The following is a 23482-nucleotide window of genomic DNA, read 5'->3' as shown; positions in this document are numbered from 1 at the left end:
TCCCAAAGTCCTGGGATTACAGGTGTGAGCCACCGTGCTCGGCTGTCACTTTTCTTAAATTTCACTAGTGCTCAAGGGCTGCACAGTCAGGACTGACTAGAGGCGAACAACTCCGGTGGCACCTGGCCTTCCCCGACCCGCCCGAGTCGCCAGCCGCACTGCCCCTGGGCAGATGTGCGCGGCGGCTGCGGCACAGGGTGGCAGCGGCTGCTCGGCCCCATCCTAAGGCAGCGGAATGCCCAGAGCTGGTCCCTGGCTCCAGGCGCAGGCCGAGTAGAAGCTAGGCGGGCAGCGGCGTCGGACTGCCCTTCCCGCCTGGTGGACAGCCGGCTCTGACCCAGCCATCCAACTCCGCTTGCATCCTGGCAGCGCGGACCCTTGGGCAACTTCGCTGCGGTGGTCAGACAGCCAGGAGCGGCCAGGCGATGGCGGCACAGGGGCGGGAACTGGCCGGCACCCCTGAACAGAGCAAGCCGAGGAGCAGGTGCGCCAGTGGCTCTGTGAGGCGTCACTCATGACAGGCAGGCTGGGCACTGCCACCCCGAACCCTCCCAGGGACCACCCGCCAGCCCAGGCCGGCGCCGGAGCTGCAGCGCCACCTGCAGGCCAAGGAGTATTTTTGGGGGCGGCTGGAGCTACAGATGCAGTGACGTCACAGGTGCGCAGGCGCACTGGTATGTAACGGATTGGCTTGGCCTTACCCGCGTGGCTTGGCCTTACCCGCGAGGCTTGGCGGTTGTTGCTTGGCTTGGCGGTGGTCGCTTGGCTTGGCGGTGATCGTTTGGCTTGGCGGTGGTCGCTTGGCGTGGCAGTGATCGCTTGGCTTGGCATTTCTGGCTTGGCGGTGCTCCTTTCACAGATTGGAAACCGCGAGCTTTCCTGCTGGGAGGTTGTGGCCAAGGCAGTAGCTCGCTACTGATGGCCTCCAGGGGTGGAGAAAAGCGGGGAGGGTCTGAGGGGTCTCCGAAACCGACAGTCTCCGCCATGAGGAAGACCCCTAGCGTCGGGAGCGTCCGGAGCCAGGAGGACCAGTTGTCCTTAAGCTACCAGGGGGACCGGTGGTCCTCAGACTCCAGCTGGTTAAGCGACAGCGCGGGCAGCGACAGCGCGGGCAGTGACAGCGCGGGCAGCGACAGCGCGGGCAGCGACAGCGAGCACGTTGAGGGCGCCTTAGACCAGCCTCAGCACGACGTCTGCCTGGAAGATCCCTGCGAGCTCCACAGAGCTGCCCGGTCGGGCGACGTCCCTGGGGTGGAGCGCGTCCTGGCTCCTGGAGACCCTGGCGTGAACAAGAGGGATAGGAAGGAGAGGTAATGGCCAGGCGAAGGAGGCACTCGCGCCGTCCTGTTGGGGACCCCGGCTTTCTGGTGCCCGCAGGCCCCATGGCACCCGGGAGGGGAAACCTCAGAGGGGTCAGGGGCCCAGGTCTCTTAGAGAGACGGGAGAACATATAAATGATTATTACTATTGCAAATGTGTTGCTTTACTTTACAGCAGTTTTCTTGAAAAATATTGTACTTCCCCGCAGTGGAGCTTGCAGTGAGCTGAGATCCGGCCACTGCACTCCAACCTGGGCAACAGAGCGAGACTCCGTCTCAAAATAATAAATAAATAAATAAATACATACATAAATAAATATTGCACTTCCCGGCCGGGCACGGTGGCTCACGCCTATAATCCCAGCACTTTGGGAGGCTGAGGCGGGTGGATCACGAGGTCAGCAGATCGAGACCATCCTGGCTAACAACAGTGAAACCCTGTCTCGACTAAAAATACAAAGAATAAAAATTAGCCGGGCGTGGTGGCGGGAGCCTGTAGTCCCAGCTACACCGGAGGCTGAGACAGAAGAATCGCGTGAACCCAGGAGGCGGAGCTTGCAGTGAGCCGAGATCGTGCCCCTGCACTCCAGCCTGGGCGACAGAGCCAGACTCCAAACAAAACAAAACAAAACAAAAAACAAAAAAAATTGCCCTTCCCAAATGTGTTTATCCATTTTCTCAATTTATTTAGAATTTATTGAAACATAAGCTGAATACCTATTATATAACAGACATGTTCTACTTTCGCTCAGGTTCCTTCCATCCTTAAAAACTTCATGTTGGCTGGGCACAGTGGCTCATGCCTGTAATCCCATCACTTTGGGAGACCGAGGCAGGCGGATCACTAGGTCAGAAGTTCGATACCAGCCTGATGAACATGGTGAAACCCCGTCTCTACTAAAGATATAAAAATTAACCAGGCATAGTGGCATGCATCTGTAATCCCAGCTACTTGGGAGGCTGAGGCAGAAGAATCGCTTGAACCCAGGAGGCGGAGGTTGCAGTGAGCCAACATCGTGCCACTGTACCCCAGCCTGGGTGATAGAGTAAGACATCATCTCAAAATAATAATAATAATAATAATAATAAAGTTGGCCGGGCGTGGTGGCTCACGCCTGTAATCCCAGCACTTTGGGAGGTGAAGGCGGGCGAATCATGAGGTCAAGCGATGGAGACCATCCTGGCCAACATGGTGAAAACCCATCTCTATTAAAAATACAAAAATTAGCTGGGTGTGGTGGTGCACGCCTGTAGTCCCAGCTATTCCGGAGGCTGAGGCAGGGGAATCGCTTGAACCCGGCAGGCAGAGGTTGCAGTGAGCTAAGATTGCGGCACTGCACTCCAGCCTGCTGTCCAGCCTGAGTAAACTGAGAGATTTAAAATTGGAGTGTGATGACCTAATCTCAGTGGAAACTTTTTCTCCCTCCTTTCAAAGAAAAGCATTTCTGAAGGTAGAAAATAGTGAAAGGTAACCTTTAAGTGCCTTTTGAAAATGTATAACAGTCTTATACACTAATATTAATAATTGGAAATGCCTGATTTACATGCATTCTATAAATCTAAGTATTGAATAAAATGAGCCATACCTATTCTTTTGAATCCTGAGTTTCCTTTGGCTTAAAGTATTTTTGAAAATCAAAGTAAGAATTATTTTGTTTTAAAAATTTGTTATGCTTTTAATCTCAGCCTAGACGTAGCCGAGACCTTCACGTTAAGTTATCCTTTATGCCCTCGGGGTTCAGTTCAAATAATGTTGCAGAAAGAGATGAGTTTCCTTTTGTCATTGCTACCAGATCTGTATGCTGAGGCCCCTTTATATCCAGTATGATACCTTTTCTTAGATCATGGAAGGTCTCATATTATCCTTTCCCAGAGCTGTGGCAGGAAGCCATCACCAGAATTCTGAGTCTCAAGTATGGTAGTTGGATTTAACAGAGCTAACTAAGCCTCATCCATGACTCATGAGTATCCATGTATAAAAAGAGAGCTTTGCACTTGCTTCAGCAGCAAACATATACTAAAATTGGAATAAAATGCAGAGAAAATTAGCATGACCCCTGCATAAGGATGATGCACAGATTTGCGAAGTGGTTCATATTTTGTGCAGTTAGTGAAAGTTCATTTGACTATTTGCTGACTGCTCCAAAGAGACAGTAGGAGTCAAAGCAAACTGAGTGTCACCTAATATTAACTTTGTGATTTTTCACTACAAAAATATGCAGTAAGGTGATCTATGGAGTGAGAATGGAGGTGAGTAACATGTGGGATATTGTGTGCAAATATATTGTTAGTATGTATCTCAGAAATGAGAGAATGTCAACTTGCATCTTTCATGGAACTGAAACCAAAAAATAAAAGTAGAATGTTATTTTCCATGTCAGTTGGAGATGAAGATGGGGATTGAGCATTGTTCTAACAAAGATCTACCGACTCAGAGTTTGAGTCTGTGTGGAACAGGAGTTCAGGCTAGGTCTTGACATCTGTTAGCTTTCTGCCCTTGGCGTGATTGATGAGCTCAGTAATAGTGGACAGTGATGTTATCTAGGTTGATGAAATAATATATTTACAAGTGAATTTAGTTACAAACTATGATTTGGAAAATAGCTGTGATGCCCCAAATTATAAGCCACAAAGAACAGAACAACTAATAAGCAAAACTAGAACTTAATAACAATTTCAGAAAACCGCAACGTTTGAATATGAGAACCTCTGAAAAAATACACATTGGGTTTTATTTGCAATTCCAAAACAGTTTCAGCAATAAAGCTCAAGAACAAATTATTTCATTGCTTCACTGTTTCTCTGAGCATTTACAAAACATGATGCCATTAAAAATCTTTAACAACCTAGTGAAAAAAGGCAGTAAAATCCTTGCTTTTTAGAAGGATATGTTGAGGCTAAGAGAAGCAACTTGTCAGAGAACAAATAGCTGCTGGTTATGGAGCTAGGACATTTTCCATTATGCCAAGCTAATGTGAGTTAATTTGCTGAGCTATACTGCCTTCAATTCATGAGTAATTCATCTTCTTTTCTTCTTTAGAAGCTTAGAGAAGTTGGTAGAACTCACAAATGGAAGCATGTAGGATAATTAAAGTTCTGATATTAACTCTGATATTGTTTGAAACACTCTAAAAATTTAATATATTTGTTTTAAAATAGTAATTTCATTTATTACATTTTTATCCATAGCCTTTGGCACCTAATTCCTGAATGTAAGATGGAACAGTCACCTGAAAGTCTTCCTCAGAATAACAATCCAGGTAAGACTTTCGATAGTGACTTATTTTTGGTGGTCCTACCATAGATAAAAAAGTAAGAATAAGGAAGCTTTGATCATGAAAGAGCAGGTTAAAAAAATCCCTGTGTGTGTAAGTTGTTGTATATTTTTCTGTTAATTTCTTTCTTGGTAGGTTAGATCTCACAGTTATTTAAAAAGTTAATTGCAGGTCATTTATTTTTTTCAAACCAGCTAGTCTGAAAAAAATGTATTTAATAATGGTCCCTAAAATCCTCTATGATATTTTTGTATAAATAAGAAAAAGATATTTTAAAGTTGGTAAGTTGTATGTTTTCTTTATAGTCACATTATAATGAATTAGACTTGTTATGAAATTAGAACTTCTATTGAATTTTTAAAATAAATGACTTATGTTTAGTAAATATCAATCACAGTTGACCCTTAACAGCGTGGAATTTAGGGATGCTTGATCCCCTCTGCAGTCAAAAATCTGCGTATCCTCCCATCTCAGCCTCCCAAGTAGCTGGGATTACAGACGTGCACCAAAACACCCAGCGAATTTTTTATTTGTTTTTGTAGAGATGTGGTCTCACTATGTCGCTTTTGACTCCCCCCAAGAACATAACTGCTAAGAGCCAACTGTAGACCAACAGCCTTATTGATAACATAAACAGTCATTTAAGATATGTTTGGTATGGTACATGTATTAATATGCTGTATTCTTACAATAAAGAAAGCTAGAGAAATAAACTTAAGAAAATCATAAGGAAGAAAAAATATGCTTACTGTTCATTAAATGCAAGTGGATCATTATATAACTCTTCATCATAGTCTTCAAGTTGGGCAGGCTAAGGAGAAGGAGGGGGAGGAAGATTGATCTTCGCTGTCTCAGGTGGGAGAAAATCTGCGTATAAGCAGACCCCTGCAGTTCAAATGCGTGTTGTTCAAAGTCTAACTATATTACATAGTGATTTGTGTCACTAAAAAAAAGAAATTAGTTTCAGAACTGGAAACTCAGCAATACCTTTCTGGCACCATAAACAAATGGCAATAAGAACTGCGAAATGGCCAGGTGTGCTGGCCCACACCTGTAGTCCCAGCACGTTGGGAGGCCTAGGTGGGAGGATCACTTGCGTCCAGAAGTTCCAGACCAGCCTGAGTGACATAGTGAGACCACAAAAACAAATAAAAAATTAGCTGGGTGTTTCGGTGCACACCTGTAATCCCAGCTACTTGGGAGGCGGAGATGGGAGGATTGCTTGAGCCTGGGAGTCAAGGCTGCAGTGATCTGTGATTGTGATCACAACCTGGATAACAGAGTGAGACCCTGTCTTAAAACCAACCAACCAAACAAACAAACCAACCTGCAAAACATACCCAGTGTGCACTAATACTAATGGGAAATTATTTTTTTAAAGATACCTTCTGGGCCGGGCACGGTGGCTCAAGCCTGTAATCCCAGCACTTTGGGAGGCCGAGACGGGCGGATCACGAGTTCAGGAGATCGAGACCATCCTGGCTAACACAGTGAAACCCCGTCTCTACTAAAAATACAAAAACTTAGCCAGGCGAGGTGGCAGGCGCCTGTAGTCCCAGCTACTCGGGAGGCTGAGGCAGGAGAATGGCGTGAACCCGGGAGGCGGAGCTTGCAGTGAGCTGAGATCCGGCCACTGCACTCCAGCCTGGGTGACAGAGCGAGACTCCGTCTCAAAAAAAAAAAAAAAAAAAAAAAAAAAAAAGATACCTTCTGAGTGCAGAAGTCAGAAAAGCAATTCCTTGTTGGGAAGAACAGGTCATATTACATACTTACAAACCAACAAGGTCTCACTATTATTGACTTTCAATTGGAAATCGAATGAGGTATATTTACTTCATTAGAACAAGATGTGTTCTTCTACCTGCTGGTTAATTGTTATGTGAACAGTAATTTTGTTAGAACAAGATATATTGTTACCATTAGCCAAAATATTATGATAATACGTATTCAAATAGCCCAACTCGAGGCTCAATGAATTATAATAAAAGTATAAAAATGTTTCACAATAACAAAAATGCTTCTGTGCTACCGAGATGTGATGCGTAATGCATTGGACAATCTGAACTGTTAGAGGACACCTTTAATTTAGTACATATTAATCAAAGAACTTCTCTAAGTTAGGTTTTGCAAGTCATGGGAGACAAACATGAAATAGACATAGTTTTGGTCCCTGAGGTGCTCATAATATAATAGAGCTTTCTCTATTTAATTTCTGTGCTTTTTAAACAGAATTTTCAAGGCAATCATTTATTCACTTGTCCACTTAAATAATTATCAAATGTCTTTTAGATACTAAGCATTTTTTTCTAATGTTACAGAATACAAATATTTAAACATACCGTTGGGGCCAGCCACAATGGCACATGCCTGTAATCTCAGCACTTTGGGAGGCTGAGATGGGAAGATCACTTGAGCCCAGGAGTTCGAGATCAGCCCGGGCAACATGACAAGACCTCATCTCTACTAAATTTTTAAAAAAATACTAAAATATTAGCAGGGCATGGTGGCAGGTGCCTGTACTTCCAGCTACCTGGGAGGCTGAGGTGGGAGGATTGCTTGAGCCTGTGTGTTTGAGGCTGCAGTGAGCTATGATCATGCCACTGTACTCCTGTCTGGGTAACAGAGTGAGACCCTGTCTCAAAAAAGAAACAAACAAACAAGCAAACAAAACTCAGGAGCTTGTTATTATCATTGTCATTTTAATTATTTGCTGAAGTATTTATTCAATGCCTACTACTGTGTGCTAGATGCCCTCTGGAAGCGTATAGTGATCATTTACTATGTTAATTATGTGCCAGACACTTTATGTGGTGAGGAATGAAAGCTGAAAAAAGTGGGTAAGATTTAAGTTAAACATGCAGAATGAGTAGAACTTTTCTACGTAAAGAGGCAGAAGGATGATGTGGGCAGAAGATTATGTGTTTGGCAGAAGGAGCAGTGAGTGCAAAAGTAAGATGCTTGAGTGAACGTTGCAGGGTTTATGAGCAGTTCAGTTCTGCTAGTGCAAAACATATGAGATGCGAATGGTTGGGAATGAAGTGAATACCGAAGGCAAGCTTATGACCGACTTTTTTTTTTTGAGATAAAGTCTCACTCTGTCACCCAAGCTGGAGTGCAGTGGCATTCTCTTGGCTCACTGCAACCTCTGCCTCCCGGGTTCAAGTGATTCTCGTGCCTCAGCCTCCCAAGTAGCTGGGATTATAGGCGTGAGCCACCATTCCCAGCTAATTTTTGTATTTTTAGTAGAGACAGGGTTTCAGCATATTTGACACGTTGGTCTCGAACTCCTGACCTGAAGTGATCCACATGCCTTGGCCTCCCAACTGCTGGGATTACAGGCGTGAGCCACCAGTCCCTGCCCAGACTTTTTAATACTATAGAAATGAGTAGATCTCAGGCTGGGTGTGGCGGGTCACGCCTGTAATCCCAGCACTTTGGGAGGCCAAGGTGGGCGGATCACGAGGTCAGGAGATCAAGACCATCCTGCCCAACATGGTGAAACCCATCTCTACTAAAAATACAAAAAAAAAAAAAAAAATTAGCCAGGCATGGTGGCGCATGCCTGTAGTCCCATTTACTCAAGAGGCTGAGGCAGGAGAATCACTTGAACCTGGGAGGTAGAGGCTGCAGTGAGCCGAGATTGCGCCACTGCACTCCAGCCTGGGTGACAGAGCAAGATTCTGTCTCAAAAAAAAAAGAAAAAAGAAAAAGAAACAAGTAGATCTTTTTCCGCAGGCCATGGGAGATTTACCAGGCAGAATGCTTTGGGCTGAAAATACTGGATGACCTAATTAACAGTGGCTAAAACAGTAGGCACCAGAGTTGTTCTGATGGTTCAGTGATATCACAGTGTTTTGTTCACGTCCGTTTTCATGGCTGACTAATTAGCAACAGCTCCAAACATTATGGTCTCACTGACATTATCTGAAGGCTGAAAGGGTGGCTTTTCTTTGCATGTTTCTTTTAGTTAGGGAGAAGACTCAGAAGTGTGTGGTGGACTTCCTGTAACATTTTATTGGCTGGGTCCTACCACATGCTCATTCCTGAACCAGGCACTGGGAAAGCAAATGTAATTACTGTGATGAGCTTAGAATAATCGTTTCTTCTTTTGGAGTTGGGAGGGCTATTGGCATGATAGATATCCAAATAGACGTGTGTTTCTCCAGCAAGACAGAACAGGGAATCGCTATTGGGTAGGGAGACAGCAATGTTTACTGTAGGGATTCATTGGAGAATTGTGAGCTGGGGAGTCACATGATTAGATTTGAGTATTAGGGCATTCTGGTTATGGTATAAAGCAGGGATTTAGCCAGGCGTGGTGGCTCACGCCTGTAATCCCAGCACTTTGGGAGGCTGAGGCGGGCGGATCACAAGGTCAGGAGATCGAGACCATCCTGGCTAACATGGTGAAACCCCATCTCTACTAAAAATACAAACAAATTAGCCGAGCGCAGTGGTGGGTGCCTGTAGTCCTAGCTACTTGGGAGGCTGAGGCAGGAGAATGGCATGAACCCGGGAGGCGGAGCTTGCAGTGAGCCGAGATCAAGCCACTGCACTCCAGCCTGGGTGACAGAGCAAGACTCTGTCTCAAAAAAAAAAAAAAAAAAAAGCAGGGATTGGCAAACTTTTTCTGTACAGGGCTTTTTCATGTGGTCTGTCATTCCTATTCAACCCTGCCGTTGAAGTATGAAAACAGTCATAGATAATAGGTAAGCAAAGACGCATGACTGAGCTCCAGCAAAACTTCATTTACAAAACTATAAGGCAGACTGGATTTGCCCCATGGCCTATAGTTTGCTGACCCCTCATATGGAGGGTAACTGGAAGATAACCACATAAAGAGACAGGGAAACAAAGGAAACATTTGCAGTTATCAGAGCTATAGTTTCCTTGTCCTGTCCTCAGACTAGTATTAGTCTGTGGTGAGGTTTTCACCCATCCATGGTGAAATCAATAAGGTTAAGGAGCTCAGTTATTCATTTAAAAATGTTGGTCTTTTTCTTCGCATGATGCCTTTTTCATTTATTTTAGTTAAACTTTTTTTTTGTTTGTTTAAGAAATAACATTAAAAGTTGTTTTTTTTCCCTATAAAAGCCACTACTTAAAAGCCCATGTTTAACTAGGAAATACAAATATAAAATAAACATGTGGCGGTGGAAATATAAAGCAGATACAGAAAAGAGGTATGGTTAATAATGATTTAGTGATTGTTGAATGTAAAAACATAGGGAACAGGGAGAAATCCCAGATGATTCTCTGGTTTCTGGTTTGTGCCCTAGCGTTTAACCTGGGCATGAAGGAGTAGGCAGTTTTCAGGTGTAGAGAGGAGAGCAGCAGGTCAGCAGCCATGACTAACAGTTTTCTCTGCATTGCTGAGTTTACTGGAATGTCCATGTAGGATATTTTCAGTAGGTCATTGGATAAGATCTTTATGGCTGGAGATGGAACTCTGAGGTTGGAGTTGCTGACTTGGAATAACGGAGGCAAAGTTGTAGATCTGAGTGAGCCTGTCCATGATGGGAAAGGTGTAGAATGAGCAGAGGGCCAGTGACGGAACCCTGGGAATATCAGCATTTCCTGGAGGAGTTAGGAAGGAAGCCTGGGCAGTGGCTAAAGAAAAAGAGGAGACGAATCAGAAAGTGATGTTGCAAAAATTTACAAAGATGAGAATTTCAAGGAGGGAGTATCAATTCTAACCAGTAAGATTACTAAAAAGTAAAATGAGTTAACTTTTTAAAAGCTCTTCGGTGGCACTCTCTTCTGAAGAACAGTCATAGAGTTGTGGGGTTCGCTGTTGATGTGATCAGTACTTCTGGTGTTCAAATGTGGAAGAATACACCTACCAAGATCGTCCCTAACTTTTGTAACTGCAGCAGCTCCCTGTACAGGGTCAGGGAAAATGATCAAGCCTGGTGAGTTAATGTACCACCATTTCCCTAGAATTGTCTAAACCTAAGGTCATTTGTGAGGAAAAGTGTAGTCTTTCTCACCTGCTTTTTTGTGGAATACTTGTTTTGTACTCAAGTCCTTGATAAACTCTTCTGGATGCATTCCCAAACAAACATCTGACAGCAACTACTGGAAGCCACTGCCAGATGCACGTATATATCCTTCCTCTGACATGGAATTGTAATACAGCCATGTTTTGACACAATTTTAGGTTTTGATTAGAAATAGTTTAGAGGCCAGCAGTTTAGACAAACCAACATTTAAAAAATATTTTATTGCAGGAGACTAATATAATGTCCTGGAGAAAAATATAAAGTGAAATGCTGAATATAGTAGTTCTCAGTACTTGGGGAATATTGGTCACATCAGTAGAAAAGTCAGTGCCTGACTCCTTTTGTTAGTGCAGTTCCCTTTTCATTTACCCTCTTGTGATATTTCTGCTCTTACTGCTTCCTTTTGAATTTCATCCCTAAAGAAAATACTATTAGAACACATTTCAAATGCACTTCTTTATATCTGCACCACAATGACACAATGATGATGGTCTACCACGATTTTAAGTGTCTTCTGGGTTGTCAAATACAAATTGTTTTATCTGACATAGTGTAAATGTGAAGTGCTTTTCTGGTATTAACATTTCTTCAGCAATTGGTAATCTGTGATTTAACTAGAATATGTGGTCAATTGGATTACCACACTTTAACCATCTATATACAAGATAAATCTCTTCTCCTGGCCAGATAAGTTAAAAGTCCTGTTGATTCTTACAGATGAGTTCCACTATTTGCAGGGCTTTTTTGGACTTTATTTTTTGAACAGGTGTGATTATAGTACACTGCAGCTTTAGTTCCTGGCCTCAAGCAATCCTTCTGCCTCAGCATCCTGAGTAGGTGGAGCTACAGATGTGTGCCGCCGCACGTGACCTGCTGCACGATTATTGTAAAAATGAATTAAACCCTACTGAGTGGGAGAAAACTGACTGTGATCTTTTAATTTTTTGTTCCAGAGACTTTTATACTGTAGAACATATTGTCAGTCATCAAGATTTTCTATTTCTTAATTGGGTTAAAATAGGATTGTTGCTTTTTAAAATTATTTTCTGACATCATTGTTTCATACATTTTTAATGCTTTTAGTCCAGTGGATATAGAAGTACGGGAATCTCCAAGGCAAATGTCAAAAAATAAACAATAAGCAGATTAGGGAAAGATATTCTGTGAAATAACCTTCTGATTGTAGTCACATGTAACACATCAACTTAAACAATAAAAAAAGTTGTATAATGCAGTTGTATCAGGGGTTCCCAAGACCGCCTTAGGTTTGGTCATTCACTGAGAAGTACTCACAGGACTCAGAGGAGTCAGCAGACAGTCATACTCGGGGCTTTGATTTATTGTATTTAATACAGTGAAAAGACACAAGGCAAAATTCGAAAAGGGAAAAGGTGCATGTGTCAAAGTCTGGAGGAAGCCAGGCACAAGCTACAGGAGTCGTCACCTGTGTAGTTAGCAGGATGCGCTTAGTTCCCGCAGCCTCAAATTTTGATGACACATGTGCAAAGTTGTCTACCTTACCAGAGTTTCATTAGAGGCTCAGCACCCATGTTTTCCAGGGAGGCTAGTCACATAGACAACCTCTCCTCTCCCTCACATGTGACAAAATTCTAGACTCCCAGGAGGAAATTAACTGTTCATAGTAAACCACATTTGCACGAACAGTTTAGGCACAGTGAGCCATTTCCTTCTTCTAAGTTAGGGAATGGCGGGAACCCTATCAAATTCAAGGTCCCAAACACCAGCCAAGGACTAGCCTCGCAAGCAAGCCTTTCTAAGGATGGATGTCTTTTGCCTCCTATATGAAATCTTTGCTGCCCAGAAGCTATGTCCCTGATTAAATTTTTGATGTTATCTTAAAATTTTATGTAATATAATAGCAAATAATATGATAGACCATAACATGGTATTGCTTTCGGTTACATCATTCATATTAAGTAGCAAGGCTGCTTACAGTTTTGACATTTGGTGAATACTTAACAGGTATTTGTACATAAGTTACTATGGCAATATTAAATAATTATAATCTTTCCTTCTTACCTGATTAACCTTTCAGTAAAATTGTGGGGTAAAATAGGCATAATAAGCTCTGATTTAAAATTAGAATAAAAATTATCTTTCATTTTATTTACATGGATGGACCAGTTTTGATTCATATTGCATTAAATCCCTGTTTATAATTATGAAATAAGATTAGATATTCAATCATTTTTATCAATTTTTTTTGCCTAAGTATGCAATTAAAATTAATTGCTTTATATGTTTTTATATGCTTCAATTTGGGAGATAGTACTCATATTCTGTTACCTTGATCTTTAGTGATCTGCAATTTTCAAGGTGACTCTGTCTTTTTATAATTTAGGGTAATAGCAAGTTCAGTGAGTATGTTTTTTAAAATTAATAACATTATTTTCCGAGCAGTTTTAGATTCACAGCAAAATTGAGAAGGTACAGAGATTTTTCCATACTCTCCATGACCCCTGACATATGAACAGCCTCCCTCATTATCAGTACCCCCCATCAGAGTTCATCAGAGTTACAGTTGAGGAATCTCTCTGGACAGACACATCACACCCAAGGTTCAGAGTTTATGTTAGGGTTCACTCTCGGTGTTGTACATTCTGTGGTGTTGGACAGATGTGTAATGGCATGTATACACCCTTGTAGTATCATAGACGAAATAGCTTCACTACCCCAAATATCCTCTGTCCTCCACCGTTTCATCTCTTCCTCTCCACTGGCTTCTGGCAACCATTGGTGTTTTTGGTGTCTCCATAGTTTTGCTTTTTCCAGACTAGTCATATAGTTGGAATAAAACAGTGGATATCTTTTTGAATACTTAAACAATAAAGTTCCATAGTAATTGGATTCTGTCATTGTAAATGTTGTTTGTCCTTGCCTTTGTTTTCCTCATGTTTTTTTTTTCATCAGAATAGGATCTGATGGCGTATGACTTGACATGCTGAGAAAGCGTGATTTCTGTAGACATTTGCCATGTAATGGGGAGAGTGGGGAAAAATGGCATCATGCAGTACTGCAGAGCACTAACTGGACCATCGTGCTCTAGGGGATGGGTCCAGATAGACTCTAATGATGGGACGGGGTAATCTCAAGAGCTGGACTTTATAAAACTGGAATCACAAAGTCTTGCATACTTACCTAGCACTTAAAAAGAAGATCAGGCAGTGGATACTACAGGTGGATACATATGTTCCTGATTGGTTCTTTTCTTTTTAGGGATGAGCTTGAAAAGTTTATATTATTATAACATGGCTCATCTACAACTAGATGTTCTGTCATAAGAAATACCAGTGTTTGGCTTTACAAGAAGTGAAAAATAATTTTGTTTTCACCAGAGAGAGTTGACAACTGTTGGCACATTCTGGCAGCTTGAGTGAGCTGATAGTTCTGTTCATATATATTTTTCATATCAGGTAGTTCTCCCTGGAAACCTGCCACCACCATGGCAGTGTTTCTTCTTAAGCTTCTCTCTGAATGAATGGTACGGCTCAGAGTGAATAAGCTCTTTAAGGGAGTGTTCTTTCCAGTGGTTCTTTCCATGGGAGGTAAAATGGGAGGTGAATTTGAGCCTTGTTTGTGCTAGAGAAAACAGCTAGAACTAAGTAAACTTAACCAGCATCTGCCCCAGAAGAGGATTAGTGGGAGTGAGTACATTGATCTCCCTTGAGCTCTTCTCTCCGCTGGCAGCTGAAAAGTCTTTGCAAAGATCCTTGTCCCTGGTCTCTTCCCTGTGTTTTACCATATAACATAGCACAGCACCCATAGACCTACACAACCAAATGTACAGTTTCCACCCCCTTATCCATGGGGATATGTTCCAAGACCCCCAGTGAATGCCTAGATCTGTGGATAGTACTGAACCCTAGATATGCAGTGTCAGGATAGAAGGAAGAGGACAAGAGTAAAAAGGGGGTATAAAGAATGTGGAAGGCAGAGAGTATAGGGAGTAAATGAAGGGAAAAGAAGCAGGTGGATATGATGGAGGGTGGTAAAATGAGATAATACTTCAGAAAAAGGAGGAGTGGGATATTAGTAAGGTGGAAAGAATATAAGGTGAATGTGGAGCACCAAAACTTATCAGATAAGACAAACTTTACTTGCCAACATGTGACTTGTGCTTTTAAGTTTGATTAGTTCATCATAGTGTGGACTGATGATTTTAAGCCAGTCAGATACTCTGGTTAGCAGATCGTGTGTGTGTGTGTTTGGGGGGGTGGTGGTATCTTTGATTATCAAAAATGAGGAAAACAATCACTCCTTAATAACTATATGGTGGACACAGTCATTTAAAACACTGATTCTGAAACTTTTTGGCCTGGAGTTCCTTTTATATGATTAAATATTATTGCCTAGAGGTAACTGACACCCTGAATTGAGCATTTATCATGACCATTCCCTTTTAAAACATTTTATTACATATCTATATGGTCATAAATAACATGTATAATTTGTTTTCATGTCTTAAAAGTATATATAAATTGTTGTACACTCTACAAAGTTTGCAACTTTCTTTTCTCTGGACACATTACATTTTTGAGGTCAGTCCTTATTGACACAGGAAGCTCTGGTTTTCTATTAAATGACTGGATCTCAGTTAAAGTCTCTTCATAATGATAAATAAATAAGTAAATAAAATAAAAATGATTGCAGATTCCAAAGAGCTTTTGTTTAAGTCGGTTGTGTCTTTTGATATTTACTGTTTTAGAAATAAAAACTAAAATATTTGAAAAACGAGCATGCACAGCAATACATTCCAATAGCCTTTAGAACTCTGACCCAGTCACCATTAGCGCTATGATGTTATGACACACCATGTCATGAAAAGCTCCACTGTACACTTGAAAGTGAACGAGAGTGAAAATGGCAAATAACATTTTGTATTGTTTGACATCTTGGACCCCCTGCCTGGATCTTGAACTCCAGGGATTCTCAGATCACAATTTAGACCCAACATTTTAAACCACATATGTGGTTGTGGATAAATGCGCCCTTCATGATGAAATGGACTTTAAAGTTTCACTTCTGTATTTTTGGCTTTTTTTCTTTCACTTGTCTTAAAAAAAATTTAAATCCCCACAATTTTGTTTATATAGAAAAAAGGAATGCATGTATATTATACATAACATATGTATAATATATATATATATTCCTTTCTTGTGTCATGGTACTGTGTGCATGGTACTGTGTGCTCTTTGGATCTAGTGTGGTCCTACACTAGTCCTGTTTTTACATGGGAACAGTTAGGGCCCTTACGGCTCTCATTTTGCAAATAAATGTATGAAGTTTATCCAAGTATTTGAAAGTAAATTCTGAAGATAGTGGTGCATTGAGGAAAGACCATCTCATTATAATTAAAATAGTTTTAAAATTATATTTATTATGAGTTTTTATAAATCCTCTGTCTCTACAACACATATACATAGTGCTGTCATGTATATTTAAGCTTAAAATGGTTAGACATAAATTCTGTATATAAAAAATTTATATCCATGAAATATCTTAATGGAAAGCAAAATATGTAATAGAGACTGCTGAGTGAATAAAAGTAAGTAATAGTAAACAGTAAAAATGTAGAAAAGTGAGAGATGATAGTCAATTAAACTTTTCTGAATGAATTGCAGCATAGGACATATAAAATATAATAAGCCCAAATGCGTAATGTGATTGTGGGAGAGAGCAGGACGTGGGACTGTTTCTGTGAAGAAAGCATGTATACAAGTTGGTCAAATTATTGTGTTATTTACATCCTAATAAATGAAAACTTCATTTTCGGATTTTTCAGATTGGCATCCTACTAATTTGACCGTTAGTGATAAGACTTGTCAGAAATCCAAGATTCTGAGCGTTGATGATCAGTGTCCATCTGTATCACCATCAATGCCTGAAAATCAGTCAGCAGCCAAAGAATTGGGACAGATGAACTTAACAGAACAAGAAAAGATGAACGTCTCGGGGAATGGTAGTCTCCATGACCTGTGCCAATCACAGCTACCAGAAAACAAAGAGAGCAAAGAAGGTAACAAAGAAGTATAGAGAATTCAGTCCTAGAGTGCCTCTGCTTGGCTGCATAGTGCTATAGTTCTGAGTTAAAAAAAATCATTTTCTGGTAAAATGTGCTTTGTGTTTACTTTCCTTTTGCACTGAACAGAATACCTTTTGGCAGGACATTTGTAAACTTCCTTTAACCAAAGCAACATCTAGATAACAGAGAATTAGGGGAAAGCATGGTTTTCTTTAGGAAGTAGGATTATATTTAGAAAGTAGGGACTATGTATGTTTAGGGACTAACATAGGATTATATTTAGGATAACTCAGTAGAGACCTAAAGATTGCTGACTCAAACACAATGTGGTTTCTTTGCTTTATTTTCATAGCTCTGAATTCACAGCTGTTAGTTATAACTATATGCGCTATAACTTAAAAGGCACCTTCCCACGCCTGTAATCCCAGCACTTTGGGAGGCTGAGGTGGGTAGATTACGAGGTCAGGAGTTCGAGACCAGCCTGGCCAACATAGTGAAATCCTGTCTCTACTAAAAATACAAAAAAACTAGCCAAGCGTGGTGGTGCATGCCTGTAGTCCCAGCTACTCGGGAGTCTGAGGCAGGAGAATCGCTTGAACCCAGGAGGCAGAGGTTGCGGTGAGCCGAGATTGTGCCACTGCACTTCAGCCTGGGCAATAGTGGGAGACTGTCTCCAAAAAATAAATAAATAAATAAATAAATAAATAAAATAAACACACACACACACACAAAACCAAAAAACAAAACAAAACACCTTCCAAAAGCAAATATTAAGTGACTTCCTATCGTTTCTATGAGTTTATGTATTATAGAATCGACTTTCCAAGTCAGTAATTAATGAGAATCATTGAGAATTTGAGACATAGTATCTTCTTGCCTGTGTCCACATGAGCTACCACCTTGTGTTAATAAATGTGTTCACTAGGGATGTTGGTTTTGGCATTGACAGTGGTCTATTACCAATGCACATAGGACAAGGGACCACTCTTGCGAACATTAATGTCCAAGCACCTTAAAATTATACATAAGGCTTTCATAATGTGACTTCCGCTCAGCTCTCTGTCTTTAGCCCTTTCCCCTGTGTGCCCTTTCTCTGGCCTTACTGAACTGCTGGTCAGGTCCTGCTCACTCATCCCTCGATTGTAGGCAAATACATATACTCTTTCAGGCCTCTGTCTGCCATTTGTTGCTGCCTGTCATGCTCTCATTCTTTCTTACCCCCTACCCCTTCTAATTTAGCTAGCCTCACTCTTTAAGTGTCAGCTTGGGCAGGATCTCTAGAAAAGTCATCTCTGATATGCTTTCTTTTCACTCTTTAAACCCTAGTGCCTAAGACATAGCCAGACTCAATACATAATTGCTGAGTAAAATAGATAATTACTCCTTGTACAAAGATGATTTTCAAGATTGTTCCCTACAGTCAAGGAGCAAAGGGAATAGATGTTTAAAGCAATTGACAGTTTGGGTGGTGGAGATGCAGTAGAAAAATCAGCAAAGTTCTAGGGCAGCCCCAGGGAAGGAGATACCTAGATACCTGTTACCTGGGGAAAGATAGCCAGGATCAGGGTCAACTTCACCTAGCAATCCGTTTTTTATTTTATTGTATTTTATTTATTTATTTTTAGCAGTCTGTTTTAAAAGTTGTTTTAAAAGATGAAAATATTAATACATTTGTCAGAATATTACAGGGAAACATTTCAGATGTTAGGAAGAGGGTGTACACCGATAAAGGTGTCCACAGTCATTTTGGAAATCATTAATAAGGTACTATTGTGAAGTAGAGAACAGTATGCAGCATTGCCTAATAATATTGCTACTGTATTCCAAAATGTGTTTTGTTTGTGATGGCTTTGTTCATTGATGCTGGGTGGAAGAATCTGTGAGTGGATCTTCAAGATGATTGTATTTCTTTAACCTGGTGGCATCTAGTGTCTCCCAGAAAGTGGTTTGTTGACGTTTTGGAGAATTAGAATTATTTCTTAAAGAAGTAGGTATCCACTAAAGATTAAGCTTCATTTAAACTCTCAATTTATGAAATAAAATGAAATGTAATTTAAAATCTGTTTTTATAAAGACTATGTCTTTTATCTAACTGTTCTAAGTAATTTAACTGAATGTTTGGATTTCACAGCAGAACAAGACTTGGAGCTGACATCAGAGGAAGAGCAAGAAAGACTTAAAGGACATGAAAATAAGCAGCCACAGGTGTGGAAACATTTAAATTAAAATCTAAATTTCTGATTTAATACTGGATTTTTTTTTTTGCTTTAATAATGTAAGATAGCCCAAATGAAATTACCTCTCAGACTAGCCTTTGAGAATCAATAGATCCTTACTTAATATTTAATTTTAAATACATTTAAACTAGTTATAAAACACAATATTGTTAGAATCTATCATAACTTATAATATTTACCCTTGGAGTAGAGGCAAACATTCCAGAATTTTGTTTGCTCTTCCATTCTTAAAATATTCTTACAGGATAAAGAAGGTAACATCAATTATTGAATCATATTATTAAGTAACAGAAATTATGAACAATTTAACAGTGATGGTCACTGAGTTGGATTCATGGTTAAAGAGTAATCATGGCCAGTGGCTCAAATTTTGCAGTTTTATATTGCTAGTTACTAATGCCAAGGTTAAAGATGTACTCTGCCTTGTGGCCTTTCATTGACTTCAGAGTCTACGTTCAGTGAGAGTGGGGTTATGAAATCAACCCAACTGCCTATGGAGGGAATCGTACCTCGCAGAATGAGATCTTTGGTGTTAGGGTACAAACAATAACTTTCTAACTTTTTAGATGCAGAAACTTAGTAAATACTACCTTTAAAGTTTTAGTTAGTGTTATTAGGGGACCGTAGTATATGTTAGAACTGAGCTGAAGAAGATAGTCTAGACATACAACCCTATGATGTTACATTATATAATTTGAATTAAAACTTAAGAATTTGCTTTTCTTTCTGATGGGTGTTGATTCGGGCTCCTAATAATTTAAAGATTGCCTACACTCCTGTTAGTAATCTATAGAAAGAGTACTTAAATGTACTGTAGGGGCTCACTTTTCAAGTGAGGAAGCCTTTGTAACACTAGAAATCATCTGCTAATTCGTTTTTGATAGATTTAACACATAATGAATTAAGTTTATTCCAAACAAACAGTGACAAAGTTAAGTTTGCTGGTTCATATTTTTCTCCTCCTTTCTTAGTTACAAGCCAGTGATTTGGGAGTAGCTAAACCTAGATTAAAAAGTTTAACAGTTAAATTTTCATTTTAATTATTTGCGAATTTTTCTTTGTTGATACCTGTTATGTAAGGACAAAGCTGTTTTTAAAACATGTAGCCCGACAAAGAAGGCACCCGAGAAACAAAACAAGCAAATTAATCTTTCACTTTTGCATCTGCAGAAAATGTCTCAAGAACCGGAAATGGCTAAGGATTGTGATAGAGAGGATATACCTGTATATTCAATACTTCCTCATGCGCAAAAGTCTGAGGAAATGTGGATCGAACAAGGTAAATTAGAGTGGAAAAACAAATTAAAACTTGTCACAAATGAGTTAAAGCAGAGGTTTGGTGAAATTCGTGAAACATACAAAATTCCGGTTTGTCCTGAGGAAGAGCCACTACTTGATAACTCTATGAGAAAAACAAATGTAAAAGACATTCCCTTTAATTTGACAAATAATATACCTGGTTGTGTGGAAGAAGATGCATCTGAAGTGTCTGTCTCAGTGGTATTCGAGACATTTCCTGAACAAAATGAACCCAGTCTCAAAAGTATCATCCATCCATACTTTCATCCATACTCTGGGTCCCTGCAACATGCTTGCCAGTCATCTTCTAAGCTTCATTTACATGAAAATAAATTAGACTGTGACAGTGATAACAAACCAGGCGTTGAACATATTTTTAGTATGGATGAAAACTTTAGTAATGATGCAGGCACTAAGAAAGCAAGGAACCCAGAAGAGGTTACAGTTGAAATGAAAGAAGACCAAGAGTTTGATTTGCAAATGACAAAAAACATGAACCAAAATAGTGACAGTTGCAGTACAAATAACTATAAAAGTCTGAAACCTAAATTAGAAAATCTGAGTTCTTTACCACCAGATTCTTACAGAACATCAGAAGTATATCTACATGAAGAATTACAGCAAGACATGCAAAAGCCTAAGACTGAGGTTGACAGGGTGGAAGAAATGTTCCTGGCTTTGAAGAAAGAAAACGTTCAGCTTCAGAAAGAGGTAGGGTTTTACTTGCTTCCACTTTTTGTTTTTCTCTATTAATTATCTGGACCATTCTGATTTTCCACTTAGGAATAGCTTATGAAAAGCATACAGTTTGGTTCTCTAAATCTGTAATTGTGTATAGAAACAGATGATTTCTAAGTAATAGGAGTTTAGGAAAACTTTCTCGTAATCTTTGTTTCTTGATTGACGTTAAAGTCTCTCTGTCAGTCTTCCACCTGGCATGTGGATTGTGAAACTCATTTAGCCATATATCATGTGACCTTCAGAACCACGAGAGGCATCAAGAAAATTGCTCAAGGAAATGTGATGAGCTTGAGGGCTTTTTCCTTTAACTGACTTAAAGATGAGATGCAGCTAACAATCAGACGGGAATACAGTAGAAAGGAAGCAATGACTAAGAAGTGATATAAAAATGTATCTGGTGGGCATGGTGGCAAACACCTGTAGTCTCAGCTACTCAGGCGCCTGAGACAGGAGGATCGCTTGAGGCCAGGAGTTCTGGGCCGTAGTGTGCTATGCCGTTCAGGTGTTCACACTAAGTTTGGCATCAATATGGTGACCTCCTGGGAGAGGGGCACCACCAGATTGGCTAAGGAAGGGTGAACTTGGCCCAGGTCAGAAATGGAGCAGGTCATAAATAACTCCCATGCTGATCAGTAGAAGGATTGTGCCTGTGAACACGCACTGCATTCCAGCCTGGGCAACATAGCGAGACCTCATCTCTTACAAAAAAAAAAAAAAAAAAAAAAGCATCCAGCCCTGGGAGCTGCAGCAAATATTCCTGGCCAATGAATCTGTTTATTGTGCTTTCATGTTTTCAGGTTTATCTGTTTAACTCAAACTGTTGGAACTTACAATTCCATTGTGACCACTTTAAATCTTTTTCAACAACAAGTATATACACTTTAACATATATATTTTACTGTATGTGGAATCATGATCTTTTATTTCTTTTTAAAGAAATCCCAGAGACATAGCGAGTCAGAGCCTTCCTTACAATCAGAGGATGCAGAGGATGCAGATGAGCTTTTAAGGGTCCTGAGCACAGATCTTGAATTTCTTGATTTGGATCAAATCAGTCCTGAGGAACAACAGATTAGTTCCCCTGCAAGGCAGCCCTCGGGAGAACTTCAGGAGATAACCCACCAGATGCCCCAAGATGAACTGGGACGAGAAAAAAGAGACTTGGAGCCAGAAAGCAGAGAGGAGGGACAAGAAAGGAGAGTATGTGACATCCAGTCCAAAGCAGGGATCTCCCGGCAGTCATTGATGTCCAGCACCACAGAGGACATTCTGTTTCAAAAGGATGAAAGTGCCTGGGTGTATCCCTTGGTAAGTGTAATGCTTTTAAATATCCCCCAGTGCTCTGAGAGTATTGCACAATAGGGCAATTTTATGTATATGTGTGTAGGGGGGGGGAAATACCACCAGAAGGATACTTTTTAAACTAATAATAGACTTGTGTCTTTTTTTTGGACGCAGTCTCTCTGTGTCGCCCAGGGTGGAGTGCTGTGGTATGCTCTTGGCTCATTGCAGCCTCCACCTCCCAGGTTCAAGCAATTCTTGTGCCTCTGTCTCCCCAAGTAGCTGGGATTAGGGGCATGAGCCACCACACCTGGCTAATTTTTGTATTTTTAGTAGAGAGGGATCTCGCCATGTTGGCCAGGTTGGTCTTGAACTCCTGACCTCAGGTGATCCACCTGCCTCAGCCTCCCAAAGTGCTGGAATAACAGGCATGAGCCACCGCTCCCGGCCTAGACTTGTGTCTTTTAAAGTTCAGTTAAGAGCTCCGACTGGAACATGTGTGACTGAACATGAACTCGAGAGCTGCATCTGGGTTCAATGGTGTTGCTCAGCAGACAGGAAATTCCAGACATGGTTTGTCTGTTGCATAGGGTGCTATGTCACGTGTGAGATTCAAACTCCATTCTGCGCCCCTCCCCAGCTTCCTCCTCCCCCTTTCCTTCTGGCTTCCTCTCCCTCTTCTTCCCCTCCCTTCCTCTTTTGCTTTTGTCTCCTCCCCTCCTGTCCCCTCTCCATTTCCTCTCTCACATTGTAAAATTCCTCCTCCATGCCACCAATTTCACCCCTTCCCCTTCTTGCCTCACCTCTTCTGCCTTGATATCTTTTTATTCATTTATTTATTGATATATTATGCTTTAAGTTCTAGGGAACATGTGCACAACATGCAGGTTTGTAACATAGGTATACATGTGCCATGTTGGTTTGCTGCACCCATTAACTCGTCATTTACTTTAGGTCTTTCTCCTAATGCCATTCCACCCCTCCCCCCCACCCCACGACAGGTCCCAGTGTGTGACGTTTCCCACCCTGTGTCCATGTGTTCTCATTGTTCAATGCCCAACTATAAGTGAGAACATGCCGTGTTTCGTTTTCTGTCCTTGTGATAGTTTGCTCAGAATGATGGTTTCTAGCTTCATCCATGTCCCCACAAAGAACATGAACTAATTCTTTTTTTATGGCTGTATATTATTCCATGGTGTTTATGTGTCACATTTTCTTATTCCAGTCTATCACTGATGGACATTTGGGTTGGTTCCAAGTCTTTGCCATTGTAAATAGTGCCACA

At 40.8% G+C, this 23482-nt stretch overlaps 1 protein-coding gene and 1 non-coding gene across 8 annotated transcripts in view; both read left to right on the top strand.

Moving 5' to 3' along the window:
• Positions 1-758: 758 nt before the first annotated feature.
• The window catches only part of CCDC144A (coiled-coil domain containing 144A), a 108099-nt gene continuing 85375 nt past the window's right edge, over positions 759-23482 (top strand). For 3 of the 7 annotated variants that reach the window (XM_050763858.1, XM_050763857.1, XM_050763855.1), the window contains exons 1-6: positions 760-1310; positions 4509-4579; positions 16400-16633; positions 18771-18844; positions 20047-20886; positions 21853-22224. In XM_050763858.1, coding sequence (XP_050619815.1) covers positions 919-1310; positions 4509-4579; positions 16400-16633; positions 18771-18844; positions 20047-20886; positions 21853-22224 — 1983 coding nt within the window. In that variant the 5' untranslated portion in view covers positions 760-918. Of the gene's footprint in view, positions 1311-4508; positions 4580-16399; positions 16634-18770; positions 18845-20046; positions 20887-21852; positions 22225-23482 lie in introns of all 7 variants that reach the window. The other 4 variants (XM_050763859.1, XM_050763856.1, XM_050763861.1 and 1 more) reach the window with 4 other exon arrangements.
• LOC126939981 (U6 spliceosomal RNA) lies at positions 3317-3421 on the top strand. Its single transcript, XR_007720515.1, has one exon. It is a non-coding gene; the product is annotated as a U6 spliceosomal RNA (small nuclear RNA).

The sequence above is a fragment of the Macaca thibetana genome, chromosome 16 (genome assembly GCF_024542745.1).
Source record: "Macaca thibetana thibetana isolate TM-01 chromosome 16, ASM2454274v1, whole genome shotgun sequence".
Lineage (NCBI taxonomy): Eukaryota > Metazoa > Chordata > Mammalia > Primates > Cercopithecidae > Macaca > Macaca thibetana.
The sequence above is the reverse complement of the archived record's forward strand: the minus strand, read 5'-3'. Positions and strand labels throughout refer to the sequence as shown.